This window comes from Anopheles marshallii, chromosome 2 (genome assembly GCF_943734725.1).
Source record: "Anopheles marshallii chromosome 2, idAnoMarsDA_429_01, whole genome shotgun sequence".
Lineage (NCBI taxonomy): Eukaryota > Metazoa > Arthropoda > Insecta > Diptera > Culicidae > Anopheles > Anopheles marshallii.
This window is the reverse complement of record NC_071326.1, coordinates 30568677-30581774: the sequence shown is the minus strand read 5'-3', so window position 1 is coordinate 30581774 and position 13098 is coordinate 30568677. Positions and strand designations below refer to the sequence as shown.

The following is a 13098-nucleotide window of genomic DNA, read 5'->3' as shown; positions in this document are numbered from 1 at the left end:
TGTTAGCAATATTGATGGCGTTATCGCAAAACACACCATGCCACGTAGAGGATGATGGAGGGACAAAACCGAATTATTACAGTGCCCTCACTATTTCCTGATAAGCCTCTGTCTGGTGCAGGTTTTTATTGGTGCAGTTGACCAAATAGGTGTACCATTACGGGGAGGGTGGGTCGGGTTTGATCTCACATATATATGGCGTGGATAGATTACGAACGACTAATATGTCCAACGGTATTGCCAATTGTTGCAAATCGTTTGTAAAACAAATATTTTCTATCCTGCATGTTGGCATCTTCATGTCAAGCTGACACAAAAAGTCATTGTACATTTACTCTACTGAAGTTGTACATATCAGTATACGGGCAGGGGTCGGCAAACATGTGCGACCAAACATCCAAATATCGTAAAATTTACACATTGAATTAGTCTTGAACAATACCAAAAAATAAAAATAAAAAATTAAGGTTGATACGAAAAACTTCAATTATGAGTATAAAGTTAAGATTTTATATTAAAAAGCTTCTTCTCCACAATTCATTGATTTACAAAATTGATCAATTCCAGTACAGTTCGTAATACACCCCTCAAGCAGCGTATTTGTCCACATAATTGTAATTTTGTTTCATTGCATTTATTACAAAAAAATCGACAGAAGAAAAAAAATTAAATCGTTCATAAAGTAATTATTTAACGTAAAAAAATATTGATAATCCGTCCCAAGCCTTGTGATGTTAAGAAAAAAATAATCTTACAAAAACATACTACACATGTTACTAAACCTCGCATAAGAAATATGACATTTTCGATCATCAATTGATTACGATGTTGAAATGGGTAGCATAAACGATTCTAAACCTTATCATCGGTAGCAGGCATTAGAGCTTAACTAACTCTTAGCTTCTTTTGCTGAAGAAGTCAAAAAATGAAGAATAAAAAATGAAGAATTATTTAGAGGTCTTTTTATTCCCAAATAGAATCATACGAATCTTATAATTTGACACAAACCTAAGCTAACCAATACATCCGATCGTAACGACTTAAAAAGTCTTACAAGTGCTCGCCCTTCGCAACGATTGACTGGTCGCTCATTGCTAAAATTACAATGTTTAAAATCAAATCGACATCAAATCGAAGCATTTTGACGACCACTGGGCAATATCATGGTTATAATAATGTTGCTATCCCAACGATTATGATCATATTCGCGATCGCACCAAAGATATGAAAAATAAAAATCAATAATAGCATACATAACTTTAAATCATAATAAATCCAATGGACACGGCACTTCTTCTTCTAAACATTGCTGTTACACGCCTGTAGATCATGGTACGAAATAAAATTGTGCTCATAAACGGTTTGTCATTATGGAGGATATTATTTAAATTCAATTTAAAATTCTCTTCCGCTGCCAACCGAACAGTGGGTTGGAGCAGCAACAGCAGTGCTTCCTCCAGTCTAAAATTAGGGAACATTTTTGTCTCACTGCCAATACTGCATGTTTATCGGTTCCCTTTTTTTCACAACCGGATGTGTTGCTGCAATGGACGCTGATTGGTTTGGCAATAGTTTCACGTGGTTCAAAGAACAGAAATCAATTCGGTAACAACGAACTACACCACGATCGAAGGTAACGCATCCGGCACCCGGAATTATTATCGAAGGCGAAAATTGCGTTTGGAAACAAAAAAAACCTTGACATCCACCACCAGTGATGAGTCTTGTACGGGGCGGTGCGGCATCTTGAAATGGGACGAATTATTGGAGTTTCCATTATTCGCTTCGCTAATTAATGTCAATTATGGCACGAGCGTACGACCCGGCAATGCTGCAGCATTAAAACGTTGTACGTATAAACGACCCCTGCAACACCGCTAAGCGAATGAAAATTGATCGCTTCTTCTAGAGCAACTATGGGAAAACATGTACACTTGGTGAATATGATTCAGATTCATGAGTCGGAGCATCTATCTTTAAGGTGGATTAATCAATAAGTATACACTCTATCTGCTACAGCATTAGAAATCCGATAAAAGGATCTTCGCAAAAGATTCATTAAACACAATACCACCATATAAGTGTGTATAAGTGTAGTGTAAGTATAAGCACTGTTCGCTTACAGCCTTATCACACGATTTATAGAAGGTTTCGCTGTGACCCAGAAATAAATGCTAATTGTGGCTCGCTTAATAAGCTCATGTAATCGCAGAAATGGGGAGGAAAAATGAAAATTGCACACCGATTGAAGATTGCAAATCGCGACTGAATAATTAATTGCCGCCAAACATTCACCGCACCGCGGAACAGGGAATCTCGCTCGATAGGGGAAGGTGGTAGTTAGTGTTGGTGGTGTCGGCCTATTGGCGTGAGAATCGGCCTTTTTCTTATTGCTACGATCAATTTACGATCGTTGCCGCACATATACACAAGCTCGCACGTGGAGCAGGTGTGACGTGGTGTGACGATGATCGATGAAAAGAAAATATGTTCCCGGGGAAAAACTGCTAATCGTGAGCGATATACATGCACGCAAACACACACTCGCATCTCGGGACATTTTCATGGGGCAGTGAAGGGGAAACTATCATAAAAATCAACCACCGTTTGTGGTTGCGGTCGCTCTGATAAAAGTGCGATTGGTATGTGCTAGCAGCACCGGTCATGAACGCTACAATGCTTTTTGATACAAATTTGGGAGAAAATTAACTAATTTTATGCTAGTAGCAGTATTAAAACTTATTATTTTTTGTAACAAGCTAAAGTAAAGAAGCGGTAGAGTAAATGTGTGGCCAAATTCAGAATTTTGAACCACTTGTAAAATAACAAACAGTCTTTTTCACAGATACAATAAGAAATATGTACACCAATGCAATAGGAATTTGTGTATTCATTCATTCAATGATTGAAATATTCGTTTTACATTGTTTGGCATTTGGCATACAAATCAAATGTTTTGAATACATGTGTTCATTAACTTGTGCCTGGCCATGGTTTAAAATTTGTTACAATAGAAACCTTAAACGACCTAAACGTATCTTTGAAATACGAATGGAATTTAAAGTTAATCAAAGAATGTGTGTTCGAAAACCCATTGCCGGTTTAAGATTTAAAATTCTTTAAAACCTTTACACTCGTTATTCTTTGCAACTATGTTCAACTTACACCATCGTGCTCACCGGTGAGATTAGTGTACTCACTTGGTGAGCTGCTCAAAGCGGTTCTCTCACTACGCTCTCACTTCACTGTTTCCTCATTCTCTCACGCACTCAATGCAAAACCATGTGTCAAAAATTATTGGCGGCGAAAAATCAATTTTTGCCCACCGTTTTTCTTTCGACCCACCTCCCACGCATCCGTTAAACTTATCCGTGTGTGTTTATGTGGTTCTGTGAAACACTACTATGGAAACACTTTGATTGTCGCTGAAACCACTTTTTTTGGTAACGAATGATTACATTGTGACTTTGATGGTCTATTTAGCATAGAACAGTTGCCTGAAACAATAACTTATTGATATATATGTTTAAAAAATTCCCTTGAAAAAGCACCATTATTACGTGTAATTTGGAGAAATGATTCTTCATTCTACGCATACTTACAATTCTTTGATCAACATCTTGCAACCTTTTGCTGGACACGTCGGTCAGAGCCTCTGTAGGAACGGATAATTTTCACCAACAGCGCAGCTTTTTTGTTACTATTACTTTTGCGTTGAAGTAGCGACACACACGCGAAGCACACTGAACGTAGAATCTGCTGATGCTGTTTAACCAAGCAAAAAAAAAACAAAACACATGTAGAGAGCACGTTTATGAAAAAACGGGCTGAGAATCTACGCGAGTATTCAGAAACTAAAACGAAATTTTCACATTCTCTTGCAACGACAATGTGATACCGTAAATAAACACACTACTGATGATGCTATCGCCGTTAAATCTAAACAAGCAACCCACAAACAGTACACCACATTTTCGCGCACGTTTCCATTGAATTGTGTAACTGCCACACGCACCCGAGCGTAATGAGATAATGCTAACCTTAGTGAGAACACAGCCTCACAACTAAGGGGTTGATATCCGTTTACTAAAAACCCTTTTCTTTGAAAACCAAGCAACGTTTTGCTATGCGTTCATTTGTCTTGTTTCGTTAGTAGAAGTCTTGCAGCCTCGCGATACTATGGTAACAAACGCAGTACAACACCATGGGCGCAACCTTAAGCTCCAGCGGTTGCCTCGCCCGAAAGAGCTGACACAGCTGACCTACTGAAGATGTTGCAAAAGATGCGTGTGTGTGCTTGGCTACATCTGTCTTAAATCTTCCTAGATCAAACAAATGGTCACCTCCCTTCCTCGGTGATTGACAACATCCTCGCCTTCACGCCACACCGCATCCATCCAACCACATTCGTTCTTTGTCGTCTTTTTGTTGCCTAAACTCGCGCCCGCACACACAGACACAATTTGCACATCGAACGACGTTTGTCGTGCATTGTTGTTGCGGGTTGTTGGTGTCGTCAGCAGCAGAACCGCACTTCGACACGTAGCCTGCTTCGAATACCTGCCAACAAGGATATACCGGGAACAATGACAACACTGTTCGCCGCTATCGTTACGTGGGCCTTCCGGAACAGAAGTAAGAGGGTCTTGTTTAAAGGTCGTCAAGCAGGCGTTTCCCGACGTTTATCCGGATCGATGACATTAACTTCGGAAAAGTTTATGTGATTCAGCAATCGTTTACTTTCATGCGTGATCACGGACAAGAATCATCATTGTTTCGGAACCACTTGGAACTTAACCTCGAAAACATAAAAACACTCGACCGGTTCAGGTTCCACCACTTCTGCTGGGCCGTGTGGTGTGTGACTCACTCCTCTTTTTTCGCTATCCCTTCCTTCTTTCGCTACTTCACACTTTGATCGGATTCTTTTCGCGCAAATTTATGGAACATTCGGTCCAGTTCCTCAGCGAGGACACCGGAAAGGGGGCAGAGCTACGGTTTCCGTCGAAGGTGAGTTAGGCAAGAATTTGCGAATTTGTCCATCCACCACTCGCAATGCAGTTTCATGCCACCTGAAATGACGCACACTTACTTTAGTTTGTCTTTCGCTTTGTGAAGCGGGAAGACGAACACGAACACGAACTCGAGGATTTCAAACCGCACGGCTCAGTGCAACGAAATTAAATAAGATTTATTTCGGCACTTTTGCTTGATTCCACGGAATAAGCGATTAGGTCCTCTCTTTTCGCAGAGGGATTTTCAAGTGTTGAAGTGTGTAAAGTACTTCAAGGGAAGGTTGTGCCATTTCGTACACGTTGACAACCGATTGTTGAAAAAATGAATAAAAATATTTGACAGCTGAGTTTACAGGGTGTGTTTTTACATGATAGATTTTTGCACGAAAATCAATCCGTTACGATAGCAAATTTCTCGAAACAGTCTGGAAAATCATTTGTTCATCATCAGTCGGCATATCAGTTGTTCAGTATTTGTTCACGTAAATTTAACTCAATACAGTAAATCTTAAACCCCAGTCGAGACCCCGCTCGACAATACGGCAACAGACCGTAATACTTGAAATAAATAAATAAAAATACAGTAAATCTCCCATTTGAAAGGAGAATGAAATCGTTAAACTCATAGATAAATAACAGGCCAATCGTTGCGCTATCAAGATGCTACTAAAAACTGATAATCATCATGAATAATAGATCGATCTATCCAGACTTGCTATAGGTAATGAACTTTTAAGTTCTTTAATGACTTTTTCATTTCTTATTGTAAACTAAATTTAACGTTCTTCTTCTGCTACGATTCAGTATATTCTGTGGATAGAATGTGTTTTTTTTTCTACGTTACAGATGAAATATGTCTTGTAGGTACGCTTTATGATATTAGAAACATCGTACCAGTCTGTAATGCACCTGAGAAACAACATGGAACACTGAGAAAAGTGTTGTACTAGCCTTTCTTTCAGCATGTACATATGTCAACTGGCTGGCATAAATGATTTTAAATTTTTGGTAAATTCCTCGCGATCGTTTATAGTTGAGCATTCAGTTCTAAAAAAGAAGATTTACAGGCAACATGGACCACTTTTGAATGAAGCAGAATTTAACGGCCAATGTGCAAATTATTCGCAGAATACATGTGTATTTATCGATTTATTGAAAAAAATATGTTGTGTGGTGATTGTAGAAAATACACATTTTTTTAGAATTTTCTTTCGCGTTAAAATTGATCCTGTTAAGGGATTCGTTGGCGGAAAAAGTTAATCGTTTAACATATTATTTAATTCAGTTTCTTTACATACTGCTCGTTTTTGTTTGTCAAGGTTTTACTTTGGACTGTCGTTCGTACATAGACAACATACAAAAAGGAAGCGAATTTGTCGCGAAAGAATCAATAGATAGTTTAAATTTTAATAGAACGAAATAATCACAACTAGCTAACAAATTGCTTCCTTAACTCGCAACTACCTGCATCGAAATAAAAACAGGGTAATTAAATTTCCAGTTAGCTTTATTATCTAAAAGTTCATAATTTCCAAGAAATGTTACAAAAACTGTAAGGAAAAGTGTATGCTTTTCAATAAAGAATTCTTTTTACAGAAAACTAACGCTTAACGGAAGTAGGTCGGGTGGCAGATTCTTTCTATACAGCTTGCTGAAACAGCATAAGTTCTACTGATACTTTTCGTGTCCATCTTAAGTAATGTTCAAGAAATTTGAATTCAATGCAACAGAGCTCAACAAATAATTCGATTATAATGCCTATATGGACAATTGCTGCCGTCGCAATTGGTCCTAACATGCTTATCCGCAACATTCGAACGGACACTACTCGCATTCAACTACTTATGGGGTAAAGAACATAAAAACGAAGACTAGCGAAAGCGCTTCTTATTTATCATTTATCATCATTTGCAACTAGGAACGTTCCTGATCCTTTGTTTTGTTTTTTTCCCTTCCCTGCCTATGCATCTAGTATGTTCGTTTCTCTATAAAGACGGTGGCCCCGCTGGTGGAAGAAGCGTGGAAGCTTTGGGGTGCACACACTATACTAATCAGATCCGACCTCCACCGAGTGTTTTGTTGTCCGGTGACAGTCGTTCAGGTGTCCAAGATTTCAAATTCTACATCCGATTTGTTGATTTCGCGCAATGAATTGATCACCATGTAGCGGGAGAAAACTATGTACAGCTTGCGAAACCACACCATCTGGGAGCTGTGTAAACGCATCGCATTTTGAACAGCACGGCGTGCCCTCCAGCTAAGAATTACCCTTAAAGTACAGAAAGAAGGAAACGGTGTTGTTAGTTGAAGAGTATAGCACATGTTCAATATCATTAAAAGTATCTACAATCTTCATAAGACAAGACAGAACCGTTGCAGAATGACGTTAAATGTTGCTGCTGCGTTATCCTGCAACCTTATCAACTGCAACGGCACGACCCTCTGGGTAGTCCTTGGCCGAGAGATTTTTCGAGTACAAATGTTCTCCATCAACAACCAACGCACAGCTGCAGCTGCCGATAAACGGCGAATGGCTTATTGCCGTTCAAACAATAAACCCATAATCGATCGACAATCAAAATTTGCTCCTGCAGAGTCCGATAGGGTGGAAAGAATTAAACGAATCCCCACCAACGAATCATTGAATAATAATTATAAACAATGCGATAAGTGTTCCGTAGGCAAAAACAACACACTAGAATTCTTCGGTAAACTAGGCGGGAAAAGGTAATGCAAACATTTGCCACGCGTTAAGAGGAAGGCTTAGCGCCAGAAGTGCTTCTGGAAGCTTGTCACAAAAGTAAGTTATCTAATGGCGTAGAACGTGTGTACTTTATCGATAATTGGCGTGCGTCTGAGGAAGATAAATGTAGTAAAAGTAATGCGTACGGCGTTGCGTAGGAAAAAAGATATGGAATCTGACTATTTAAGCAATGCCCCACTGGAGTGGGATAGTTCAGTAGTGTCCGCAAGCTCGAAATCGAAAATGTACAAGCTGCTGCTGATTGTCGCCATCCTGCCGGCTCTCGCCTTCGGCCTCACGCCGTTCCGTCCGTGTATGTATCCAGGGTGTAACATAACGAAGGCAGAAGGCGCTGCGAGAAGGGAGACTAATTCTGAAGTGGCTATTGTATTGCAACACGGTAATATACGCCTTTCCTTCCAGGTCGCGACGGAGGTCCCATTCCAGCTACGGTTAATATCGAGGGTTGCACGCAGCTTCCCTGCCGGGTTGTTTCCGGTAGCCCACTGGTTGCACACGCGACCGGTATTCGTTCGCCGGTAGCCACCCCGACGGTGACAGCTCACATTGTTGCCCGCCTGTTAGGATTGGACGTAGGTTTCAGGATTCCGGAGGATTTGGCCGATGCTTGTGCCGTTGGCATTACTGGGGCGTCGTGTCCACTCAGCGTTGGCGAGGAGTTTGAGTACACGCTCAACTATGCTATGACGCTTCCGCTGACCGGTATTACTGCGCAGGTGGAGGTCGGTCTAACTGCCGCTGACGGTACCTTGATCACGTGTATCGAAATTGATGCCCAAATTGTGGCCTAATTTTGCATCTCCAATCACTGTTACAATGAGCTGAACCTGAGTTACAATAAAACCACAATCTAAACCTGGGTTGTACGTTAAGCTAAAAAAGGAGTTTAATTTAATTTCCATCAACACGTGCAATAGCTTTGTAAGATGCTTGGTTGGAAACTAACTTATTATTAGAGCTCCCGTGAGGCTTATTTCAACTGACGTCTATTAATGAATGGGTAAACCAATTTATCAGATTGATATCGAATAATTAAAGATCAAAAGACGGGAAGTGCTGCAGAGATCCTGATTCATTGAAGGATAAAAAAATTACGGTCAAAGACGGTTTTTAGGGAATGGTTTAGAGTGGTTTAACTTCCCTTTCAGATCATACCGTGTTGAAGACGTGGAGTAAGTTTCATATTATTAGCCAATTAGACAAACACCCTATTGCACAACCCTTAAACGACCTCACCTATCTCTCGAAACGTAAATGCCTATCTCCCTGTTTGTCCCTCCCACATATTACATCAGTTTAACTTCGTGCGGATAACACGATCTCTAATACCAATACCAATATCTTATCACAGAAGGTAGAAAATTTAGCCACGTTTAAACCAACAGCAAGCAGTTTAATGCGGGTTTTTTTGTGCCGACCCCCCGGAGGTTATAATGAACCCCGATTGGTGAAAAAGCAAACATTCCGCAAAACGTACCGCCAAATAAACAATGCTGCTTCCAAACAAGGGAAACCAATCGATTATCGATGGAAATTAATAATGACCCCCGGGTGACGTTATTGTGCAAACCGTAATAATCCCACTTTTCCTTAACGTCGAGGGTTCCTTTTGGTAATCTTATCCACCAGGTGATTTACCACACAGTAGGCAAGATACCGCATTATCAACAGTACCAACAGGGAAAGGGAAGAGGGATATGGTATGTAGCGCTTGAATAAAAAACAAATTGAAAGGAAAAAAGAGCATTGATAAGTAAAAAGCAATGCGTACAATTATAGATCATTTAGATATTGACGTAATATTTGTTGTTTTTCTATTATACATATACGCTGTTAATGTTTTACCAACTTGTGAGCAAAAAATGTGCATATTCCTTGAACAGCTTTATACTCGTTAGACAAGCCACAGTTTAACTACTCCAACAGTTCCGTTGAACCGTTCTAAAAAAGAATATTCATAAGAAGGCATAAATAGAAAATGGTTACTAAAAAGTCCTTCAATCTTAAGCAATCAATCTGCAGCCGTCCAAAACTTAAAGTGTGTGATGATGATGCATGGTTCACATGTGCTATATGTAGTCAATTGTCTTGTCTAACGCTGTCCTCTGCATGAAGGGACTAAGTAGAAATTAGTTACTACGAGCTGCTCAATCTAATGTTGCGCTACAACAGCAACCTTAAAAAGAAAAGACCTTAATCATGTATGGTGATAGGGTACGACCAGCTAACTAGTCAAACCTTCAAATAAGAATTGTTTTCGTTCCATTAGAATTTCTCTCTCCCTGAAAAGGAACATCCCCAATTAAAGGTACAAATACGTACGTACATAATCCAAAATTGATGGGTAAATAATGTCAAAGAAAGAAAGTCAGAAATGGTAGGCCTAGACCACTCGGGGTTTTGTTATGCCTCTAAAAAGAAAGTAAACAATTATTCCTTTCTTGTGTAATTACTAGTGTACACATCCCACGGATAGTACACTTTGAACTCGGTGGTAAATTAACTGAATGCCGAAAACGACGTAATTCTGCGTTACCAGTACAGTGTTTTGACCCTTTCCTGTTGATATAGCTTCAAATTTAAACGAAAACAAATATAACAAAAAAAAATCCCTTCTGAGTATTACCCGAATGGCAATGCAACGGCCACATTCTAGTCGTAACATTTTGATAAGAAAGTGTGATACGTGGATAAGAAAGTTTGGCTAATCTATTGCATTGCACGATTGCAAGTATGCGATCGGGCCGACCTTCGGGGAGGCTTGGTATTTAAGCGCGGTTGGCGATTTGCGAAAATGTAGTCAGATCCTTGACGTATTCCGAGAATCACAAACCATGTACAAGTTCCTGCTCATTGCTGCCCTGCTGCCGGCCGTCGTCTTCGGACAGACCCCGTTCCGACCATGTAAGTGATCTGGAGAACAAATCCGCTGTACACTGTTTCCTAAGTGCGTTGACCTTAACCAACCCATTCGATTAATTCCGATGCTTCGGAATAATTTAGGCTCGAACGGTGCACCGACTCCGGCTTCGGTCAACATTGAAGGATGCACATCGCTTCCTTGCACGGTCGTGTCCGGCGGTGGACTGGTTGCCCGTGGTATTGGCATCGTGTCCCCGGTCGCTACCCCAACTCTTGATGCTCATCTGACCGCTCGTTTGCTTGGACTGGATGTTGGATTTGAAATCCCGGAAGATCTGCGTGATGCGTGCGCTGTTGGCATTATCGGTGCTTCGTGTCCGATTGCTGCTGGCCAGTCGTTTGACTACGAGCTGAACTATTCGATGGAATTGCCACTGGTCGGAATTACCGTGCAGGTTGAGGTCGGTCTTACCGCTGCCGACGGTACCGATGTGACTTGCATTGAAATCGATGCTGCCATCGTCGGTTAAACTGTCTCCACGAACATAGCTTTTCCGTAATAAACCATTCTAAATCACCACAACTAAACTCATGTTTGTTATTGGAGCGATCTTAAGATTTGGTTTAGAAATCTCTATGGCCCATTATGGAAGGATTTAGTTACAATCAATGGTAAGGTAAGGTATGTCTTTCATTCAGTACCGTAGCACTTCCGATTGGTGAGCATGCTTTGAAAAATAATCATTTTAATGTACCAAAAGACGATGGTTTTGGTACTTGATGGTTATTCGATTATGGTATAAACATGTGTCCAACTTACTAAATCTTACTTACCAATTGGTAGACAGAAGCAATGTTACCGGAAGATCAAATATTGACAAATACTTTCGGCACAGGTTCACTGTTTCTAACGTTAATACTTTACAATCTGTGAACGAGATAAGAGTTTTTTTATATCACACACAATTGAGCGATCATCATAGCTTAACACTTACTGCTCGGTATCATTCCGGAAAGACAGAGCGAAGCCGTCGCATAGTAAATTGCACTATGATTTGGATGTCCGCTGACACCGTCTTTGTCGAACGTGATCAACAGTTCCGCATCGAGCGATTCAAGTTGACGTAGTAGCTGGTTGGCGATCGTAACCGTCTTCCATTCGGCAGTCGGATCGTCCTGAAGGTGTGTTGCGTTCACCAACGTAATGTCTTCGGGTCGTACGCCCAAACTTTCGCACGCGTCCCACAGTTCCTGACGCCGGACAGCTCCTTTCCGGTCGTGGTTACCTTCCGAAAGGCAGAGGACAAATACGCGACACTGCCGGCGCCGCAACTCCAGTATGGTCGGACCGAAGAACATCACTTCGTCATCGGGATGTGCAGTCACGAGCAGGGCACGACTGCAAGGCGGCAAATGGCTTCGCCGCACAAACCATCGGCCGTATGCTGAACCGGTCGCACGGTGAAACAGCACCCGGTACAGTACGACACATAGTATGCTGTAGGCTAGTAGCACTAGGGCGAGGTGATCCAGCGTTTCGTGTAGGTAAAGCAGTGCGGTACTGTAAATAGCTTCCAGACAGCCGGTATGTCCGAGCTGTTCCTGTTGCTCCCGATATTGGTCCGTGTTTTCGCGTTGAAACCACCACGTGACTGGTGATGGTGGAACTAGTAAAGGAACCGATCGGGTGGTAGTTTCACTTCCGTGCGGATAGACGTTCGGGGAAGCATGAATCATTTCCTCATCGCGTCACCGGACAAATGCGTGCCAATACGCTATCTTGCACAAATTCGCACTATTGGCACGCAATTTCCAGAAAAGCTTCCTTTATTTTAATATTGTACGACCGTAAAACGATAACACTGCTTTTTGCAATCTATGGGACAAATTGTCAGTGCGTATTGTTACCCTTCGGTTTCTGTGGGAAAATCAGGCGAGTAACGATGAGTATTCCCACCGCACTTTCTCAAACAGCAATCTTCAATTTGTGCGTCGGATTTCACACTATTCTATAAGAAAATCGGAGGAAAACAGTTCAATATACTCTGCGAATGATTGTTATTTTAGTGTCTTTTATGGTTACATACGATTTTCGCCGATATGGTTATTTGTTTACCTTTTGTTTTTCTTGCAAATCCCAACCACACTCAACTGGACACACACATACATACATATATATGCCATATATGCACCTGCAGTCTCGCTGCCACAATGTACAGTATTGTCTCATTTTATGCTGCACCATTTTCGTGTCATTTAAACCCGTTTGGAATTTGCCCACTACGAATATTATAAATTTTGATGTACAAATCACAAATCGAATCATCAAGTCAAATCAAATACAAATAGGTATGTTTGTAGTTCACTTTAGCTAGTAAAGGATTTGGTTGCTATCAATGGAGCAATGGAGTTATGTAGCTAGTAATTGGTTTTGGATTCCAACATATGTTTCATTTG

At 40.9% G+C, this 13098-nt stretch overlaps 3 protein-coding genes across 3 annotated transcripts; 2 read left to right on the top strand and 1 right to left on the bottom strand.

Moving 5' to 3' along the window:
• Positions 1-7112: 7112 nt before the first annotated feature.
• LOC128710419 (N-acetylglucosaminyl-phosphatidylinositol de-N-acetylase) lies at positions 7113-12378 on the bottom strand. The gene is made up of 3 exons (XM_053805473.1): positions 11637-12378; positions 11476-11569; positions 7113-7284 (listed from the first exon to the last, which is right to left on the bottom strand). Exons 1-3 carry the CDS (start codon positions 12376-12378, stop codon positions 7113-7115), a joined length of 1008 nt encoding a protein of 335 aa, XP_053661448.1.
• On the top strand, positions 8002-8570 carry LOC128710420 (uncharacterized). The gene is made up of 2 exons (XM_053805474.1): positions 8002-8071; positions 8182-8570. The coding sequence occupies exons 1-2, from the start codon at positions 8002-8004 to the stop codon at positions 8568-8570; spliced, it is 459 nt and encodes a 152-aa protein (XP_053661449.1).
• Positions 10545-11171, top strand: LOC128710421 (NPC intracellular cholesterol transporter 2 homolog a-like). The gene is made up of 2 exons (XM_053805475.1): positions 10545-10683; positions 10783-11171. The coding sequence occupies exons 1-2, from the start codon at positions 10614-10616 to the stop codon at positions 11169-11171; spliced, it is 459 nt and encodes a 152-aa protein (XP_053661450.1). The 5' UTR covers positions 10545-10613.
• Positions 12379-13098: the final 720 nt, after the last annotated feature.

Excerpts from the sequence above, each read along its gene's own strand:
- LOC128710421 (XM_053805475.1), top strand. The coding sequence starts at position 10,614 with ATGTACAAGTTCCTGCTCATTGCTGCCCTGCTGCCGGCCGTCGTCTTC. Across the intron at positions 10,684-10,782 it reads ACAGACCCCGTTCCGACCAT|GCTCGAACGGTGCACCGACT; the intron begins GTAAGTGATCTG and ends GGAATAATTTAG.
- LOC128710419 (XM_053805473.1), bottom strand. The coding sequence starts at position 12,378 with ATGATTCATGCTTCCCCGAACGTCTATCCGCACGGAAGTGAAACTACC. Across the intron at positions 11,570-11,636 it reads TTCCGGAATGATACCGAGCA|ATTGTAAAGTATTAACGTTA; the intron begins GTAAGTGTTAAG and ends TCTCGTTCACAG. Across the intron at positions 7,285-11,475 it reads TTGCTTCTGTCTACCAATTG|GGTAATTCTTAGCTGGAGGG; the intron begins GTAAGTAAGATT and ends CTGTACTTTAAG.
- LOC128710420 (XM_053805474.1), top strand. The coding sequence starts at position 8,002 with ATGTACAAGCTGCTGCTGATTGTCGCCATCCTGCCGGCTCTCGCCTTC. Across the intron at positions 8,072-8,181 it reads CCTCACGCCGTTCCGTCCGT|GTCGCGACGGAGGTCCCATT; the intron begins GTATGTATCCAG and ends CTTTCCTTCCAG.